This window comes from Parasteatoda tepidariorum, chromosome 3 (genome assembly GCF_982258835.1).
Source record: "Parasteatoda tepidariorum strain Cologne lab strain chromosome 3, Ptep-v5.0, whole genome shotgun sequence".
NCBI lineage: Eukaryota > Metazoa > Arthropoda > Arachnida > Araneae > Theridiidae > Parasteatoda > Parasteatoda tepidariorum.
Window position 1 is genome coordinate 81,818,056 of NC_141757.1, and position 19,377 is coordinate 81,837,432.

A 19,377-nucleotide genomic window follows, 5' to 3' on the forward strand; every position below is an offset into this window, starting at 1 on the left:
ATTATAATTCAGTCTTATATATTTAATAGTTTTTACAGGTTTGGGAAATAAAATTGGCTGGCACGATTGAACAAAAAAAAATTGATAATATACTCATCTTGAATCATTCCCTCACTTCAGCGTCATTCCCTCACTTTATACACTAGTGAGGGAATGACGAATTCAATAAAATTTAAAAATAACAGTTAGGCCTAATTAATTTCTGAAGTCAATCACTTACAATTATATTCATACAAGAAAGCAGCATATAATTATCCACTTTCTCGATGAAGCTGTATTTTATTTTACTCTAAAAAATGACATGAGGGAATGACAAATGTAAAAGATTTTACCTGGTTTGATTCATTCAAATTTATTCCACAGCAAAGCTTCTTTAAGTTGAAGATGGAAACATAATGCAATTTTGTTCTATGATGCCAGTTGTTAACTTCTGAAGTTTTTATTAAAATATTTTTATTCTAAGAAGATTGCAGGTGATAAGAACATTGTTGTGAGGGAATGACGCGAAACACTGGGGACAAAGTTTAAAATAGTGCTGTGTTAATATTTTTATCAGAAATTAAATATAAAATTGATTTTCTGAATTCTATATTTCAGTATTCTGAAATAAAAAACACAAATTTGTAAAAAAAAAATATTTTATTTCAGAAATTTTTTTCCTTCTTTTTTTAAATCAGCAGTGGGGACAAATGAGGGAATGACATATTGGTATATTTTAATTACCTAAAATAAATAAAAAATAAAAATTGATAATTTTATTTTTATTCTTTTGTTAGCTTGCATTCTGAAGGACACTTTCCCTGAATTTTTGTTTTTCGTAAGCTGTAAAACTAACATAAAATATACTGGGGACATGAAAATGACTGTTTTTGTGAGAATGACCCATATATACACACACTACACTACAATAATGGAAGAAACACTTTCAGTTTTTGACATTTTTTAAAATTTCTCAAGAAATACATAACGAATTATTTTATAACTTAGCAGCTATTTTTTAGTTAATGCGATTTGTGAAAATGTTAAGATTTCAGAATTTTGAGAGATCTACAATAAATTGAGAGAAAACAAGTATTTTTTAACTCCTTATGTAAAAAAAATCTAGCAATAAGCTTGTAACTTGTGTCGATTACTTAAATTGTTTTTCTAATAACTGCATAAAGTTTTGTATGATTAGAGTACATATTTATGGGCATTTTTATAAAAAAGTAATTTTTTCGTATTACGTTTTTTTGTATTAGGTGGAAATAAACTGAATTTTTGGAGCAATTTAAGATTAATTACAAAACTGTCAAATTAAAATTTTAAAAAAATTCGTTACAAACTACGCAAGCTATGAGTTTTTAACTAGTTCTTTAATACAGCTTATGTACTGAAAAAATTTTAAAAATATTTTTCGTAATTTTGTAGTGAATCATATACACAAATACATGCATAACTGATGAAAAGAAATTCACACATTTTTTTTGAATCATAAGAAAAAATTTATTAACAAATGATAATACTTTATAATAATTGTCCGGAAACCAAACTTATATCTATAGAGAAAGAAAACATACTTTTGTAGGGAAACACCCACAATGCCTGTATCATTTTTAATAAATCTTATTTAATGGTGCAAGATAAAATTTGTGAATATCCTCTTATAATACTGAGCTTTCTTTTAAAACATACAAAAACTATGTAAAAAATTGCTTGAAACTTTTTAAATTTTTAAGATATTCAAATAAAGCTTTTATCATTAGTTACCAAATACTATTCTATACAAAAATTATGAAAAAACTTTTTTAAATTTTTTTCTGTGCATGCACAGTGTACAGGAACTAGGTTAAATACTCAGTTAAAGCAGTTTTTACTTAATTTTAAATCAACAATTTTGTGATTAATCTTATACCTCTCCAAAAAATTTTTTCAATTTCATTGGATATTTATGAAGTTACAGCAAAAAACCTTAGCCAAAAAAATTAAGTTCTTATAAAAATTTCCATATCTCCATAAATATTTACTCTTGGTTTACGAAACTTTATACAGTTATTAAAATAACAGATAAAGTAATCAATAAAGGTTACAAGTTTTTGGCTCGATTTCCTGGTGTAGGATGTTCAAAAATTCTTATTTTCTTTCGTAATTTATTATAGATATTCCAAATCTCTTGCTAAGCATGAAAAATCTCATGAACTAAACACCTCTAAAGTTACAAAATAATCCTTTAAAGTTTGTCTTGAGAAATTTAAAAAAATGTCTCTTCCATCATTTTAAGGTAGTGTACCTATATATATATATATATATATATATATATATATATATATATACACTACCTTAAAATATATATATATATATATATATATATACACTACCTTAAAATATATATATATATATATATATATATATGTAACATAAAAAGCTTCTATTAATCTTTTTACGTTAGTTTCTTTGCTATAAAACAACTCCTACTTTATTACTAATTAATTATTCTATTCCAAATTCTTTCTCACACTTTTAAAAGCCACATCCTGTTCTTAAATCTATTTTTGGCTCAACTATGCATTTAATTAAGAGCAGGACATATCTCCCTATGCTCTGTGTGGGAAAAGCTAGATTTCTTTCATAAACCAATAGTAATCCTTATCACTTCCCTTTTCCCCTCAAATATAACAAAATAGAGGGAAATTCCTTTGCTACTTTCCCTAAGATAAAAACTTAAGCACACAGTTTTTGAGTGTGATTTTGAGCTCCGCCTTTGCTAGAAAATGTCTTAAATATACTATGTGAAGTTAATAAAATATTTTTTGCCTTCCAAAAAAAAAAAAAAAAAAAAAAAATGCTTTTTTCAAATAAGTAAAAAATATATAAATATAAAAGGAAAGAAAATAATCGAATGAAGTTTTAGGAGATGCCGGCGTTGCTCGTGAAACCGATATCCTGACTAAAAGAATGAGAATTTCAGGACTTTCCTTCATAATGGGTCCAGACGTTGCCTCTACACCGTTGTACCGGAATCGCCGTTAAAGAATTGATGTCTTCGCTGTTTTGGTTTCGTTTTCGCCTACCGTGTGTTACCATCAACAATTAGCTTCTTGCGGATTTACAGCAAGTGCTTGCTGTGTTGCCCTAATTGATTTCGTTTTCTGGCGATTTTCTCGAGTGTTCTGTGTTTCCTTGAACGGAAGATGACCAAAAATGTGATCTCAAGTGGTAGCTATGATTCCGCTCGCGTGTGCGCGTGATTCATCAAATATTAGAAGTGATTTATTGGTGATTAATTACAGATGTGATTGGTATTTACTCTCAAAAGTTTAAGTTTTTAAACGTGAATACTTTTGAATCATTTACGCTCATATATTGAAATAGGAACATATAATTTTATGTTTATTGTTCCAAATATTTATTCCGGTAATATTATATTTATCTATTAATATTTATATTTTGATAATAGTTCCATTTATTGATGCTATTATTCAATGGTTTATAATATTATTTGTTTAAATTAAATAATGACATTAAAATTTAGTGCTATCACATATTTTTTTTTCCACTTACGATTCAGTATGATTATAGTTTTAGTTATTATTTAAGGAATCACTTTTTATATTGCATTATATATCACAGTGTATATTATATTGATTGTAGAAGTAAAATTTAAATTTTTATTTTATTATGGTGTTTAAAAAAGCAAAATATGTGCTATTCATAAATTTAACTTTTTTTTCTTTTAAATGTTATATTTAATTAATGAAATTTATTTTGGTTATTTGAATGCCCTTACGCATTGGCAAAAATTTCAAATTAAAGATGGTAATCAAAAATAGTGCTACAAATAATTTTGAAAATCAATACAAATTTTTCAAAATTAAAATTTAAATGAAGGTTCAGGCAATCCCATTAACAGATCAAGTTTATAAGAGAAAGAGTCAAATCCAACATAAAGTGACCAAACCACGAATTGAGAATGAATAGTATCCGGATACACTCAAAATACATTCAAAATGAAAATAATAAGAGTAACAACTACCCGATGGTGACTAAGAAAACTATCTTGTTAAATACTAACACAGGTGGTACTTTAAAAATAAACCCAACAAATATTTTCGAAAAGTTATGTGTCCAAAAAGAAAAAAAAAAGATAAATGAAAACAAACAAAAAGTAATTTGCAAATTAACCTAACTTGCACTTCAAATTAAAAATAAGGAAAATAGCTAGGTCAGTCAAATTTTAAAAAACTGATTTACCTAATACCATATTGAATTTGAAAGCTTTGTTTTGGATTTCAATTAATAATGAATTGTGTTAAACGGGTTGTAATGTAAATTCTGAGAAGACTGATCACCTTTTCTGATTGTAAAAGCAATTTGTTCTCACACATTTTTTGTCCTGAAATCCTGGTTAATGTTTGCAATAAAAAAAAATCTAAGAAGAAAGCAGATAGAAAAGAAAAAAAAAAAAATTCAAATCTAAGAAAAACAAAAAGAAGGGAAGAAAATAAAAATTTGGGCATAAAAAAAAAAGAATAGTAAAAAGAAAAATGTTAACAAAGTGAGTTTAAAGAAAAATAAAACAAAAGATAGACTGAAAATAAAGATTTAAATAGCAAAACTGATTGTGATAATGTGGGGCCGCATTGTCAAAATCATGTTGACGGAATTGTGCAAATTCAAGATGATGAAAAAAATTCCCAACTTCAGGAATTTTAAGAAATTTTTCAGATATTTTTGCTAAAAATAAATAGTATATAGAGACAATAAAAATTGAACCTCAAAGGTTAAAATAACCATCAAGTTTACCAGTGTCAAACTTTTTATTCTCTCATTGAAATAAAAATACTGAAGTCTTAAACTTCAGATTAAAGACCATTGTGTCAAATTTCTTTTACATTTTATATTGAAATTTTTTTTTGATAAAAAGTGTCAATTTGTATTTTTATATCTCATATCACTTGCATTTTCATATTTTTGTATCTTTCTTGTTATTGAATATGAATATTTACATCTTTTAGGAAATTTTTATAGATTTTCTTGTCTTAAGTGAAAAGTTTATTTTAATTGTGTTAGTATGAGGAATAACTTTATTTACTGTGATTATAAAGAAGGACTGAAAAAACTTAATCACAAAAAATTTTTGAAAATGGAGATCTAACACTTCATTTCGATAGTAGCGCTACTTCAAATTTTTTTTCTTCCTCTAACACTGTATGAAAATTTTTTTTACATAGTGTGCAAATGTGTTTTTTTTCATTATAATTCATGTTACTTTATATCTTGTTGATTTTACAAATATTATTATTATTATTTTAATTGTGTCATCATAAGGAAAGTTTTGCAAAGGGATAATTTTAAAAATTTTTTTGATGTTAGTTAAAATTTTTCGGCGAGGGGGGATGTAACATAAAAAGCTTCTATTAATCTTTTTACGTTAGTTTCTTTGCTATAAAACAACTCCTACTTTATTACTAATTAATTATTCTATTCCAAATTCTTTCTCACACTTTTAAAAGCCACATCCTGTTCTTAAATCTATTTTTGGCTCAACTATGCATTTAATTAAGAGCAGGACATATCTCCCTATGCTCTGTGTGGGAAAAGCTAGATTTCTTTCATAAACCAATAGTAATCCTTATCACTTCCCTTTTCCCCTCAAATATAACAAAATAGAGGGAAATTCCTTTGCTACTTTCCCTAAGATAAAAACTTAAGCACACAGTTTTTGAGTGCGATTTTGAGCTCCGCCTTTGCTAGAAAATGTCTTAAATATACTATGTGAAGTTAATAAAATATGTTTTGCCTTCCAACTGCTATCTGCGTGGCCTAACATCACTCACCATGACTGCTACCCTTTCATATATATATATATATATGTTGCAATTAAAAATGAATATGGTTTTACTTGATTAATAATAAAAATAAAAATTAACTTTATTGCAAATTTGAGTTATTATTTCATATTTTTGAATACATTGAAATCTGAAAAAATATCTTACTATGCAAGTAAGTTTACCACTTCCCCATAATTACAACAGGTATGCTGTTTTAAATTAAAATAGGATGAAATAGTTGAATATAAAACAACTTTTTCTTAATTTTTTGATACATTATGCTGATAGTATGTTGACAAATTTTAAATACTCCTCAATAAGCCTCCTATAATCATATGTTATAAAGATTACAATTCAATTTTGAAAACCATGGAATTTTCTTCAATTATATGCTTATTGTATTTTATGTTAAGGTGATTTAGGCTCTTGTATCTTTTTAATATCCTGTATTTGTTGCATTTATGTTGCTTTATCTTTGGAAACTGTTTAAGTGATTTGGTTTCACTCAATGTATATTTGCATGTTTTAAAACAAGGATAGTTTTTATAAAATTAGCTGCAACATAATTTTGCGATTTTTTTGCAAATAGTGAACAAGTTTTCAAAAAGAATAAAAGCATCGGTAAAATAAATGCAAGTATTTCAAATTTTTAAAACATTTGAATATGTAAAAATCAAAAATTTCACTAAGGCTAGCTAATTGAGCCCCTTGACATTTTTAATTCGTAAAAATAAGTATTTTAAATGATTTATCTTATAGTAGAAACACTCAAAAATCTTTTACAAATTTTCAGAGCAGAAGTTGGAGAATCTTTCCTCACTGCTAGATCACAAAGGTAATTATGTTAATTTTTTTTAATCTGTTTTGGCTGATCCCTGGTATATGTATAAGAGAGATTGTATTATTTATGATTTTACCTTATCTGACATGACATTAAGTAGTTTGTAAAATAATAGTATTAGTAAACACAATTAGTGGTTTTAAAGCATTGATACAGTCAAACCTCGATGTATCGTTCCCACGTATTTCATTTTCATAAATATTGATTGTAGTTAAACATGCATAATTGGAGCTTTATACAGTCAAACCTTGATTAATTATTCACACGCCTTTTGTTTTCCTATATGTATTGTCTTTTTTTTACAGTCCCTTCACAAATGCTATTTTTATAATGTTAATAATGCAGATCTCTGTCTTTATCGTTCAGAAATTCTACTGGCATTTTCTAAAAATAATTAAACTAATTCGTTTTGTAAAGAAAAATAGTAACTGCTGAAGCTAAAGATGAAGAAAAAAGTGAGGAAAAAATCTCAAACATCACATTTGATATTCATGTATCAGTTGATGAAAATGTGGAAACTTGTAGTGTTGTTGGTTCAAGAAATTGTTGCAAAAATTGAAGTACAATGGGATACCGATGGAAACAATGGATTTGGCCACAACCAGGTTTGGAAGGAAGCTTTTAATATGATACTAAACTTTCTGTACTTATTGAAACTTACAGGAAAGGAACAGCAATCTGTTGCAAACGTCAAAATTTATTGCTTGAGTGATTTTGTTTTAACCAAAATTTACAAATATTTTAAATAAGTAAATATGTCTGATTCATCCTTCTTTTTTTTTTTCGTCAAAATTTTTATGTTAAGTACATAATTTTTTCAATTAAAATTTTAGACTAATTATTAAATTATTTATTTTTAAATCCATTACGTCTGTATTATTTTTCATACATTTTTATGTCACTGTTCAATATTTTAAGGTAACCTGCATTCGTCATTTTCTCATACCTATCTTTCATAATGAATGATCCCTTAAAAAACTATCAATCCAGGTTCTACTGTAATTGAAAAAAGGAATAATTGTTAAGAAATATTTGCTTGCTTTCATTGGGAAGAATAAGAAAAATTATATATAAGTAAAAATTTATCTTGACGTAACGGGTTAAAAAATTAATTTTTATTAACATAAGCTGCTGATAAGGTTTAATTTAGTGTGTACTCATATTCTCTCTAATATTTGTTCTATTTTAAAATATTGTTCATGTCATGTTCTGGTTGATTTTATTTTTTTCTATAATGTCATTTCTCTGATCACTTGCAATCACAATTTTTGCAGAGTTTTATTATCATTATTTAAATATATCTATTAGATTCTTGATGCTTGAACAAGAGGAATTGGAAGAATTCTTTCAGATTCACAAACAATTTCCCTTGAAGAAACAGGTAATTTTTTAACATTTTTATCATGATCTTAATATAACCATAAAAGTAATTGTAAATTTATTTTCTAATTTTACCTTTATTTGGTATTTTTCCAGAAATTTTGCTTAATTTTTTTATCCAAAAGTCATTTTAATAATTGCTGAAAGCAAAAAATTATATATTATTATTTATAAGTTGTACTGTCACACATAAGTTATATTGCTTTTTAAAACTACCCCTAAATTAACTTGATGCATAATAGTTTTTATATTTAATTGGATACAAACTTAAGTCAAATTATTGTTAGAAGAATTACATATTTTTAATTTCAACTCTAGATAAATAAACTTAAATCAGTGTTATTTTGTCACAGAAGTGTGAACTTCAACAATAATGGGCAAAAAATATTTACGTTTGTTTGTTTCAAATAAAAATGTTATAATATTTTTATATAGTACTGTAAAGAAATATATTTATTTTTATATTTAATTTTAAATATGGTTTTTAAGTTTTAAGGAAAAGAACCTGTTATGACCAATTTTAATCTATGCTTTATGCAGCGCTAAATAGACTTTATAATTTTAGTTATTCCTCTTGTGATATTTTTTACATAATGTAGAAAAACACTTGTTAAATATATGATCAACGTAATAGTTTGGTTCTGTTAGATAAATTTAAACTTCCAATTTTCTGAAGTTTAGTTAATTAACTTATTCATGACCCAGTCATTTCTAAAACTCTTAATACTATTGTACTGCTAATATAGAGTTATATTTACTTCAAATGGAAGGGAAAAAACATTAGAAAAGTGAAATTCTACAAATTGCATATTATGTTGATTTAATAATTTATTTTTATTTAGACTGTTGTTACATGTTTAAGTGCCATGAAAAAAAGCATGGCTGAAGAAGATGCAGTTAGTTGCTTAGTTTTAGGCACAGAAAATCAAAATGTCTATGTTCTGGAACCAGATGCTTTTACTATCCTTTCAGCAGTAAGGTTTATTGAAAATATTATTACAAAATTGAGCTTATATTGTATATTAATTTTATTAAGTGTTTTTTTTTCTTTCTTTTTTTTTGCTATTTTCGGAATGAAAAATCTGAACTTTATTAGTCTTCCAATTATTAGTTAATGTTATTTTTGTTATTAGATAATGATAGACATTTTTGTAGCATATAAGATGTATTTTAAACATTTAACATTTAATTTATATTAACATGAAGAATTGATTAAACATCAGAATGTCAGAATCTGATACTTTGTAATTCTATCACTATTTATTAAATCTGTATCATTATTCTCGTTATTCATCAGTGATGTACACCTTTATAGCATTTATTTATAACATAATTTTATGATGTTTTTTAGCATCAACAGGTAAATTGTATTAAAAATCAAATTGCAAGAAATCTTAGACTCATTGATTTTTCAATAATTAAATATATTTCTTTATTTTTGCTCTTCGTTATTGATGTATACTTTTATAGAATTCATACAATGTTTTTTTAAGGACTTGACAAATAATTAACACCAATATGGAAAATGTATTAACCCAATTCAAACTTAGCATAGAAATTTTATAAAATGTGGTACTATTTTTATCAAACTATGCTTAATACAATAATATTACAAAAAGTTTTGTGTGGAAAAAGTATTACTTTATTTAAGAAATGAAATGGTGCATAAATGATAATAAAATGCATAATGGTAATGGTGCATAAATGGTAATGGTGAATAAAATGATAATTCTTTTTATGTAACTTGCAACATTTAATCCATAATAAAAACATATGGTTAAAATTATAATTAAAATTATGGTTATAATTATGCATTTTCAAAAAGTCAAATTTGTCACTATCCATTTGAAGTTAAAATAAAAAATATTCTTTCATTTTTAATTAAATTTATTTCTTTATATTTGTTATTCATTAAAGATGTTTATTTTTATGGCATGTATATATTTTAAATCTTTTACTTACAACATACTTAACATGAAAAATCAATTCAAAATTTATGTATAAATATGTTAGATGAGTTTTCCAAATCAATCTTGCTGTGTATTTACTAATTTTATATATTCTATGAACTTCAGTTTACATTCTTTAACCTTTATTCTGAAACATGAATTAAATATTTTATTTTATTTAGATTGTAATTTTTGCAGATGTCTGTTCCAAGTGTTCCAGTATTTATGGATGTTAGTGGTTTATTTGATGTTGAGTTTAGAATAGTTGTTGCATGTCGTGATGGCTGTCTTTATATGCTCAAAAGGTATTTCAAATATATTTTATTAATTTTAAAGCGAAAGTTAAATGTATAGATTATTCAATTTTTTAAGTTTCAGTTTACATTTTTCTTCATGTATTAACATGGCAAAAAATTAGACAATAAATCCAAATGTTATTTTTTTTACTTTGAAAATGTCACTCTTCTAGCTGACATAAAAAAATTAGAAGCTATCATGATGTAATATTAATAATGTAATTGGAAGAATATAATCTTTCTTTCTAGCAAATATTCCCTGCTTAATATTTTAATTGTTTATTTTATAAATAGAACTTAAACATTAATTAATATTTTTTTAAAAATTATGTTGCATTATGACTAATCTTTTTAATATTTATTTATAGAGGTTATAAAGCAGCACGTTTTTGTGTGAAGCTCAAGTCTCAATGTGTTGGTCTTCAGCGTGTCAATAACAATATTATTGTTGGAACCATGGATGATAAACTTAGTAGTTATAACAGCAAGGTATTAAGATGAAATTTTTCTGTTAATTTAATTCTTCTCTGCTTTTAATATCATTAAATAAACTGTAAGTATTTTTAAGCAGATCTTTGTATATTTGTGAATTTTATTATATCTAGAATTGCAGAGAACTTTTTATTTTTAATTTTTTTTTATCATCTTTTGTTTGCTTTCATCCTAACTTTTGTAAGGGGAAATGCTTATGGAGTTTACAGTTACCAAGTAATGTTGTAACTATCGAAGCTGTGGATATAATGCAAATGGGCATTCGTTTAGTGGCAGTAGCACTTGGTAATGGAATTGTCCAGTTTTATCAAGACAAGTTCCTGGTGGATGTTTTAGTTGCTGAAGATGTAGTGTCTGCCATTCGATTTGGAAGATTCGGTCGAGAAGATAATTCATTAGTTATGTGTATGAGAGGTTAGTGAGAAATTTTTGTGAATCAATTTAATATGTTTTCATTTAAAATATAAGTTATTTCATCATAATAAAATAAGTATCTAAATATTTTAAATTATTTTATGCTGATATTTAACATACGTGAAACATTATTTTAATTTTTTTACACAGTCATAAAGTGATTATTTGTCAGTTTAGTCTTAAAAACCAGAGTTAAGTGAAATTTGTCAAATTGAAGTTATTGTCTTAGAAAAAAACTGGTGGCACCTTCAAATTATAATAGTTTTTCATAGTCATATTATTTGAAATGCATACACAAAATACATAGAGATCCTACTATTTTACAATATGTTTCACTTGTTAGAATGTAAAATTTAGAACTGTTTGAAATATGTAATTAAACATTTTATCAATTTTAAAAACAATTGTTTTTTATTTGATTTAGTTTATTTTCAATGGTATAACATTTTGCTTACTACCTGCAGAGTCTCAGCTGACGGTAGAGAAGTTATTCAATTTTTAAGAATACACATGCAATTTTGTTTAATACCTACGTGCTTTAATTTTATGGTTTTAAAAATTCAGCATCTTAATCAAGCATTTGAAGACAAAAATGGAATAGATGAAGACATTGTTTTTTTTATCCAGCATCAAAATAAACTCAATACTTTTTCTACACAACACATTTATTATTGGCTAAACTTAACTATTATTCATGCTCTTTTCAAGACAGCTCTCTATTCAACTATTATTCATGCTCTTTCTGACACTGATAGCGTAAATCTATGTGAGATAGTGTTAAAAATCATGAATCAAAAAAGTTTGGTGTATACCGCTATTTTAATTCTGTAAACCAGCATCACATCATTATCAAAGAGAAACAGAATGCTGAGATTTTGTTGAATTTGTTATGTTTGTCTGTTGTATTAAAACAACTGTGTCAACTATTTTTGTGAATCTAATGCTTAATAAATTTATATCCTTCAACTCAATGCATATCTTCCAATGCATAAATTTATATCCTTCCTACCTTATTATGATTGGCTTTTTTTCCACTTTCACAACGTCTCACACACTGTTTCTATACCTTAATTCCCTTTTGCTACAAAAAAGAGGAAAAAAAAACATTTTAGCTACTTTTAATTTAATTACAGGGTTCCCACGGTCCTTGAGAGTCCTTGAAAGTCCTTGAATTTTTTTTTGCTAAATTTAGGTCCTTGAAAGTGCTTGAAAAACGTCTTAGGTCCTTGAAAAACTTGATAGGTCCTTGAATTTGTCCAATACTGCCGGCGGCCCTTTTTATAAAACGCCCACGGATCTTTCTGTTTTGTTCCCGAGCTCTCTCACATGTTTTTTAACGCCACCGTTTCTAACCGGGCCTAACGTCTTGGTGTCTGCCAAGCGCGCGGAGCACAGCAGACAATCAATGCTTTCGGGGCGAGACTCCACTTCATCTTCTGTCGCATATGCTTAGATATTCTTTTTTCTTATCGAAACTGGAATACTCTCGAATTTCATAACAATATGTACCTTGTAGTTTTCAATAAATTTGCCGTTTTACCATTCGCACTTGTCCTTAACTTTGCGTCATTTCAAAACTTTATTGTAAAGCGTATTCGCAAAGGCACGGCTTCGTATTTGTGTTATGTAGTTTAGACTAGTTATGCCTGGGAAGTGCTATTTTAATCCCCAATGGGTGGATAATCAAGCTTATAAAGAATGGATTTTATCGATGCCCGAAAAGAAGTTCAGAGCCAAGTGCCGATTATGCATGAAGGAGATCGATATCGCGAAAATGGAAGAATCTGCTCTGAAATCACGCATCAAAGAAAGGTAAAACAAAAAAGCAGTCTCATGCCCTGAGTTCTCTTTTTCCAAAGACATGAACATCTAATTCATCTGGTGTAAATACTCCTTCAACATCGTGTGCCCCATGTGAAACAGAAACTTTAGTGGCCGAGGTAACATTGTCTTCTTATCTGGTCAAAAGGAATGTGCTTGATGCTGAAATTCTCTGGAGTCTGAAGTGCATCACTAGTAATTATTCATGTAACTCCTGTGAAGGGATTAGTAAATTGTTCTCCAAAATGTTTGCTGATAGCTGTATAGCGAGACAATTTTTTTGTAGTGCCACAAAGTGAGCCTATTTGGGCTCCTTTGGATTGGCACTATACTTCAAAGGGATTCTTATAAATGAGCTGAAGAATGTTGATTGCTACACTGTACTCTTTGATGAGACGTTAAATCAGTCTCTACAATCTAAGCAGATGGACATTATGGTAAGGAATTGATAATAAAGTTTGCACTAAGTATCTTACCTCCCAATTTATGGGTCATGGAACTGCAGAAAATATTTTGTCCTCTTTTTACAAATGCATGGATGATGGTTAAAAGCTCTCTAAAATACTTCAATTATCCATGGATGGACCCTATGTCAATTGAAAATTCTATTAGAAGCTTCAGTGTGAATTAAGAGATAAATATTCCCACCAGATCATATTCATTGGCAGTTGTGGATTACACATAACGAATAATGCTTTTTTTTTTTAACAAACAAAAATATAACTTTATTGGGAACAAAAACACATAAATACAAAGAATATATATTCGTCGTCAAGAGGAAAATCCTGTCCAGGCGACAAAGAAAAGTAATACTATAAATTTAAAATAGAAATTAAAAAAAAGAAAGAAAAAAAAGGGGGTATTACAATCATAAATTATTTTGCTCATAATAAGACGTCATATATTGTTGAACACTGTAATAATAGAAAACAAAAAAAAATGCATGAAACTATATAAAAAAAATAACAAAGGTAACATAAGAAATTCATTTGGATTGGCACAAGACTGGTATAAAAAATCAAATGCTTCCTTTAAAGTGAAAAATAGAGATCTAAATCGTCAATGTTCATCACAAATTGAAATAAAGCACGCTTAAAAGAAGAATATATTTTGATGTTTTGCAATTGAAATGGTAATTTATTATATAATTTAGGTGCTAAGTAAAAAAACTGTTTTCGTGAAATTTCTTTTGTAAAGAGGGGAATCTCATACATTTCAGTTGGTCTCCTTTCAGACACATTAGTTTTTAATTTGCATATTAATTTATTGTTGTGTAAATAGAGTAAAATACGAAAAAATACATTATGGCGAAATGGTAATAGGTTAATTCTTGTATATATACTGGTAGTAGTTACACTTGAATTATTTATATTTAGGGAATTAATAATCTTGAAGCATTTATTCTGAACTGAGATTAAGGGAAGTAAATTAGCTTAATATTCACGGCGATATATTATTGCACCATAATTAATTAAAGAATAAACCCAGGAGTAATAGAGTGCTTTCACAAAATTGAAATGAATTTTATTCTTAAGATGATAAAATTTAACTAAAACAAAACGCAATTTTTTAACTAAATTGTTAATATGTGTTTTCCATTTCAAATTAGAATCGATATATAGTCCTAAATATTTGATATTATTTACAGATTGTAGAATATAGCATTGACAATTTTCATTAGTACTTTTGCAGGAGAGAGAGTGAAATTTTAAATTTAAGTTAAATTCTGATTTTCTTAAACTGAAATAAATATATTTAGTTTTATTTAGATTTAAATTTAAGTCATTTATTGTAAACCATTTTGAAATTACGCGTAAATCAGATTCAATTTGAAAAATTAGTTGATTTAAATCAGTGCAAGAATACTAAATTACGGAATCATCAGCATATGTTATTATCTTACCAAAAAGTTTGAGTTGACAAAAGTCATTGATGAATATAATAAACAATGAGGGTCCTAGAATAGATCCTTGAGGAACACCACTGTTTGAAAAAATATAATTACTAAAATTACTTCGGATTTTAACTCTATGTTCTCTGTTTGAAAGATATGAAATAAACCAATTTAACATAATTCCTCTGAAACCAAAAATTCTAATTTTTTAATTAAAAGATTGTGATTGACATTATCGAAAGCTTTTGATATATCAAGAAATATAGCTACTGTTATCTTATTTTCAGCAATACTATTATGAATAAATTTTGAAAATTCCAAAAGAGCTTTTTCTGTACTTTTGCCTTTAATAAATCCATGTTGATTAACAGAGACAAAATTTGTATGTTTTAAATAATTGTACATTTTATCAGCTAGAGCTTTTTCAATGATTTTGGAAAAAACAGGTAATATTGAAATTGGTCCAACATTTTAAACATGGTGAAAATGGGATATGTTCCTTCTAATTTTTATTTTCAGAAAGAATTGTTGCTGCATAACATTAAGAGAAGGTTGTGTAAATTATGGATGAATAATTTCAGAAACGATGTTTAATAGAGGAGAGGAGGGGGTTATGGAATAGTCATGGAATATGGAATACCTAAGATTTAGCTCTGTCTTTCATGCAGCCTTCACATGGAAATACACAGGATTAAAGGATTTCACCATTAACACCTCATTACCATTAGTTATAGATTGTGCTGAAAATGATTTTGTGAATTAATATGTAAAACCAGTAGGGTTGTTTTTAAAAAAATATAAATTTTAGTCCATAATACATATACTCTCTTCTCTCTATATAGGCAAAGCATTTAGGTATTATATTTGAAATTAATTATTGCCACAACAAGCATTATTGCTTCTAGTAAAATAGAAGAGAATAATTTTTAAAATTGGTCTTAGATTAAGGTCCTTGAAAATTTTGTTGAGGTCCTTGAAAAGTCCTGGAAAGTCCTTGAATTTCAATCTCATCATAGAGTGGGAACCCTGAATTAACAAATTCTTCAATTTTGAAATTTTAAATACCAAAGAATGTTGTACTTAAAATCTAAAGCCATAAAGAAAGCCATCTAAAGCCATTAAGCCATAAAATTTAAACTCCTTATAAGTTTTGTACAATATTCCTTAAAATTGCATTTATGAAAATCAATATTCAAAAAGTCTGTTCTTTTTAAAGTTAAAAACTTTAAATGCATTTATGCATATAAATAGAAATTAATGTAAGTGTAAAGGAAACCAAGAGTTAATTTAACAAAAAATATTTTAAGCTATTTGACCTTTTTAAACTAAGTTTTTTAACTTTTAAAGTCTGCAAATATTAGGCCTGTCACAATGGTTTTACCAATTAATCAATCATAATATTAGATATTTATAAACTATATTTAATATTTTTTCAGGAGGAGGCTTATCTGTAAAAATATTAAAACGAACAGCAAAGTTTGAGAGCCAAGACTACTCTAATTTAGCTTTAGACTTGCAAAACACAAAATTAAATTTGCCTAAAAAGACCAAATTATTTGTGGATCAAACCATGAGAGAACGAGAACACTCAATAAGTAAGTCAGAAAATTATAAAATTTTTGAAATAATTTTAATCAAACAATTATCTTTATGTACCGTAAGCAAATAAGATGTGTATTATTTTTTTATGTATTAATTTTATTTTAAAGTATGCATTTGTATCTTCCTAGTAATGCACCGTGCTTTTCAACACGATTTGTATCGACTTCGTCTTACAACTTCTAGAGCCTATGCAAATGCTCTTACATCAAGTCAAAACCCAGTGTCTTATGGAGCTATTGATCCTTTGAAATTGTCTGCACAAGTATGAAACACTATTTCAAATTTGATTTCAAAATTTAATAATAATGATATATTATGGTTTAATATTCTTTTTTTAACCTATAAATAGATATTTGATGTTTTTATAGCAAAAGATTTTTTTCAATAACCATGGCAAAAGCTAAGTTCCAATTATAGGTGATATTTTAAATATTTGTTTCTTATTAAATATTTAAATTTGCATAAGTTGACTAGACATGCATATTTTTATTTATTGAAATCTAAATGTAAGTTGTTAAATAAATATAAAATCAAAAAGCACGTTATAAAAATATCTTTTTTTTTACATTTAATGCTGATGACAGCTGAAGATATCTTAATCTTTTTTTAATTGAGGGTTATATCATGTAATTTGTTTGTCCAATAAGAAATAGTCAGCATGAGCATGAGTCATTTGATACTATGTCATTTGGAATGAGGATAATCCTTTATATAATTAGATTATCAACCATTTTTAATAATAGTAGTTCTCTCTTTATATATGGAAAGTAATACACTTAAATCTGTCCAGGAAAGTAATATATTCTTATTTGTTTCACTACAAATTTTCGAAAAATTTCAAAATAGGCTTGTAAGGTTCTTTTATTCTTTAATGGATCTGCTTACAATGTAATGAATTAGAAAGATTATTCTATATATTTTTTAACAACTATATAAATTATTGCATTATGTTTCCTTAGAGATTCCTATTAATTGTATGTAAGTATGCTTTTGCTTGTAGAGACCAAAAATCTGTTTCGTTTTTAAGAATTAAAAGCAATGAATTATTTTGTAGAATGTTATACAAGTTTGCTAATATATCCTGTGTAACCTGCTCTAGTCTAACATCTTTTGATCAAAAAAAAAAAAAAAATGAATTGCATAAGCTTATGTGGTGCTACTTTGTGTTATGTTATATTAAAATTAGTTTGTATATTGCTTAAAGTAACACATATTAACTGTCAATAGTTTAATTTTTAACAGATAGTCTAGAAATTCATTACAAATTAACTTGGAGACAAAATGCGACCGAATTTGTTCCCTTAGTGATGACCATACAATACTTCAAATTATAAAAACAAAAATGTAATTCAAAAAAAAATTCATAATGAATAATTCACTTTAAATAATTTTTCTTGAATAATAAAAACGCTTTGAATAATTTTTGAAATCTTTTTTCTTCTGGTATTTATTTATTTTCAGGAGTCTTTTATCATAGTACGTATGTTTGGTACAATGTTAAATAGATTAAGTATATGTTACCGCAATAATAGAATGATGATTTTTAACAGCACACTTGAAACATATAAATAATTTTATTTTGATATGAGTGTTTTATTGCATGCTCTATTTTCCATGACTCTAATAATTACAAAATTGGGCTATTGTTGGTAATAACTGGTTCTGTTAGTGTTATAATGGAACTTTTAAAAACAGCTGTAAGTTTAATTTATAGATTTTGTAAGTGAACTTCATATTGTTATGTATTTGAATTCTTTAATTAGGTTCAAGGTTTGGGACCCAAATTCATCCTACATCTTGAATTACAGAATACTTCAAGGAATAAACCATCCATAAATCTGTTTTTGACTTTCCACTGTGATGCACGTATTTACAAAATTCAAAAAACATTTATTCCGGTATGTAAAACACTCACAGTATAATTTCATAGTGTTAATTATGGACTGAATTTTCTTTTATAAGTTCTTTTTATCCTTTTTATAGAATTTTAAAAAATATATTTGACCATACAATGAGTCTCTAAAATAACATTATTTATTTACTCGATAAAACTCTAAATATATGATGAGAAATTTACACTGGAGAACAATCCTTTATCTTGCCTAATTGGGGTGTGAGGATTTTAAATCTGAAATTAGTTCTGCTCCTAAAGCTACAAATATTTTTTTAAATATTTTTCGTCTATTTTTGACAAAATGTACAAGTTTCAAAACGTTGTTGCATAAATATTATGACAAACTCTTAAGGGAGTTAGTGAACATCATCAGGATTAAATGTCGTCGAACACAGCTGGGGGGGGGGGTGCTTCCATATTATGACCTGTTCAGAAACACACAAAGAAACAGTTCATAATGAAAAACGTAGCTATCGGCATTTGACAAAATGTCCAGGCATGGGTTTCTATGCACTTTAAATCCTGATGATGCACCCTAACTTATCTAAAAGTTTAAGCAATCCTCTGTTATATTTATAACGTTTTTAAACTTGTACAATACAACAAAAAATAAACTAAAAATTTAATTAAAAAAAACTTTGAGAGAGAAACAGATTGCATATTTAAAATCAAAATATTCACAATCCATGCAACAGAAAACAAGAAAAAATTAGTTCTCCAGTGTTGTTATTCATAAAGTACCCTTACAAAGGGGTTTTAATATCAACATCCAACATTGCTGCTGAATTACTTTTTTAAACAAATCTATATAATAGGTTGATCCCAAATGATTAAAAAAAAATAGAAATTTATATTGGAGAAAAGGGATTAGATTCTATATCAAAGTGTTTAGTATCAAGAAATGCTACAGTGTGATATTAAACACAATTATCCCTTTAAGCATGGATATCAGAATTTATGAACAAATTGTATTTAATTAACACA

At 26.6% G+C, this 19,377-nt stretch overlaps 1 protein-coding gene across 1 annotated transcript in view; it reads left to right on the forward strand.

Moving 5' to 3' along the window:
- The window catches only part of BBS1 (Bardet-Biedl syndrome 1), a 34,350-nt gene that overhangs the window by 11,157 nt on the left and 3,816 nt on the right, over nucleotides 1–19,377 (forward strand). Inside the window, exons 6-14 of the mRNA XM_016063033.3 lie at nucleotides 6,604–6,645; nucleotides 7,960–8,032; nucleotides 8,874–9,005; nucleotides 10,179–10,285; nucleotides 10,645–10,765; nucleotides 10,954–11,182; nucleotides 16,334–16,492; nucleotides 16,628–16,761; nucleotides 18,263–18,397. Coding sequence (XP_015918519.1) covers nucleotides 6,604–6,645; nucleotides 7,960–8,032; nucleotides 8,874–9,005; nucleotides 10,179–10,285; nucleotides 10,645–10,765; nucleotides 10,954–11,182; nucleotides 16,334–16,492; nucleotides 16,628–16,761; nucleotides 18,263–18,397 — 1,132 coding nt within the window. The remainder of the gene's footprint in view (nucleotides 1–6,603; nucleotides 6,646–7,959; nucleotides 8,033–8,873; nucleotides 9,006–10,178; nucleotides 10,286–10,644; nucleotides 10,766–10,953; nucleotides 11,183–16,333; nucleotides 16,493–16,627; nucleotides 16,762–18,262; nucleotides 18,398–19,377) is intronic.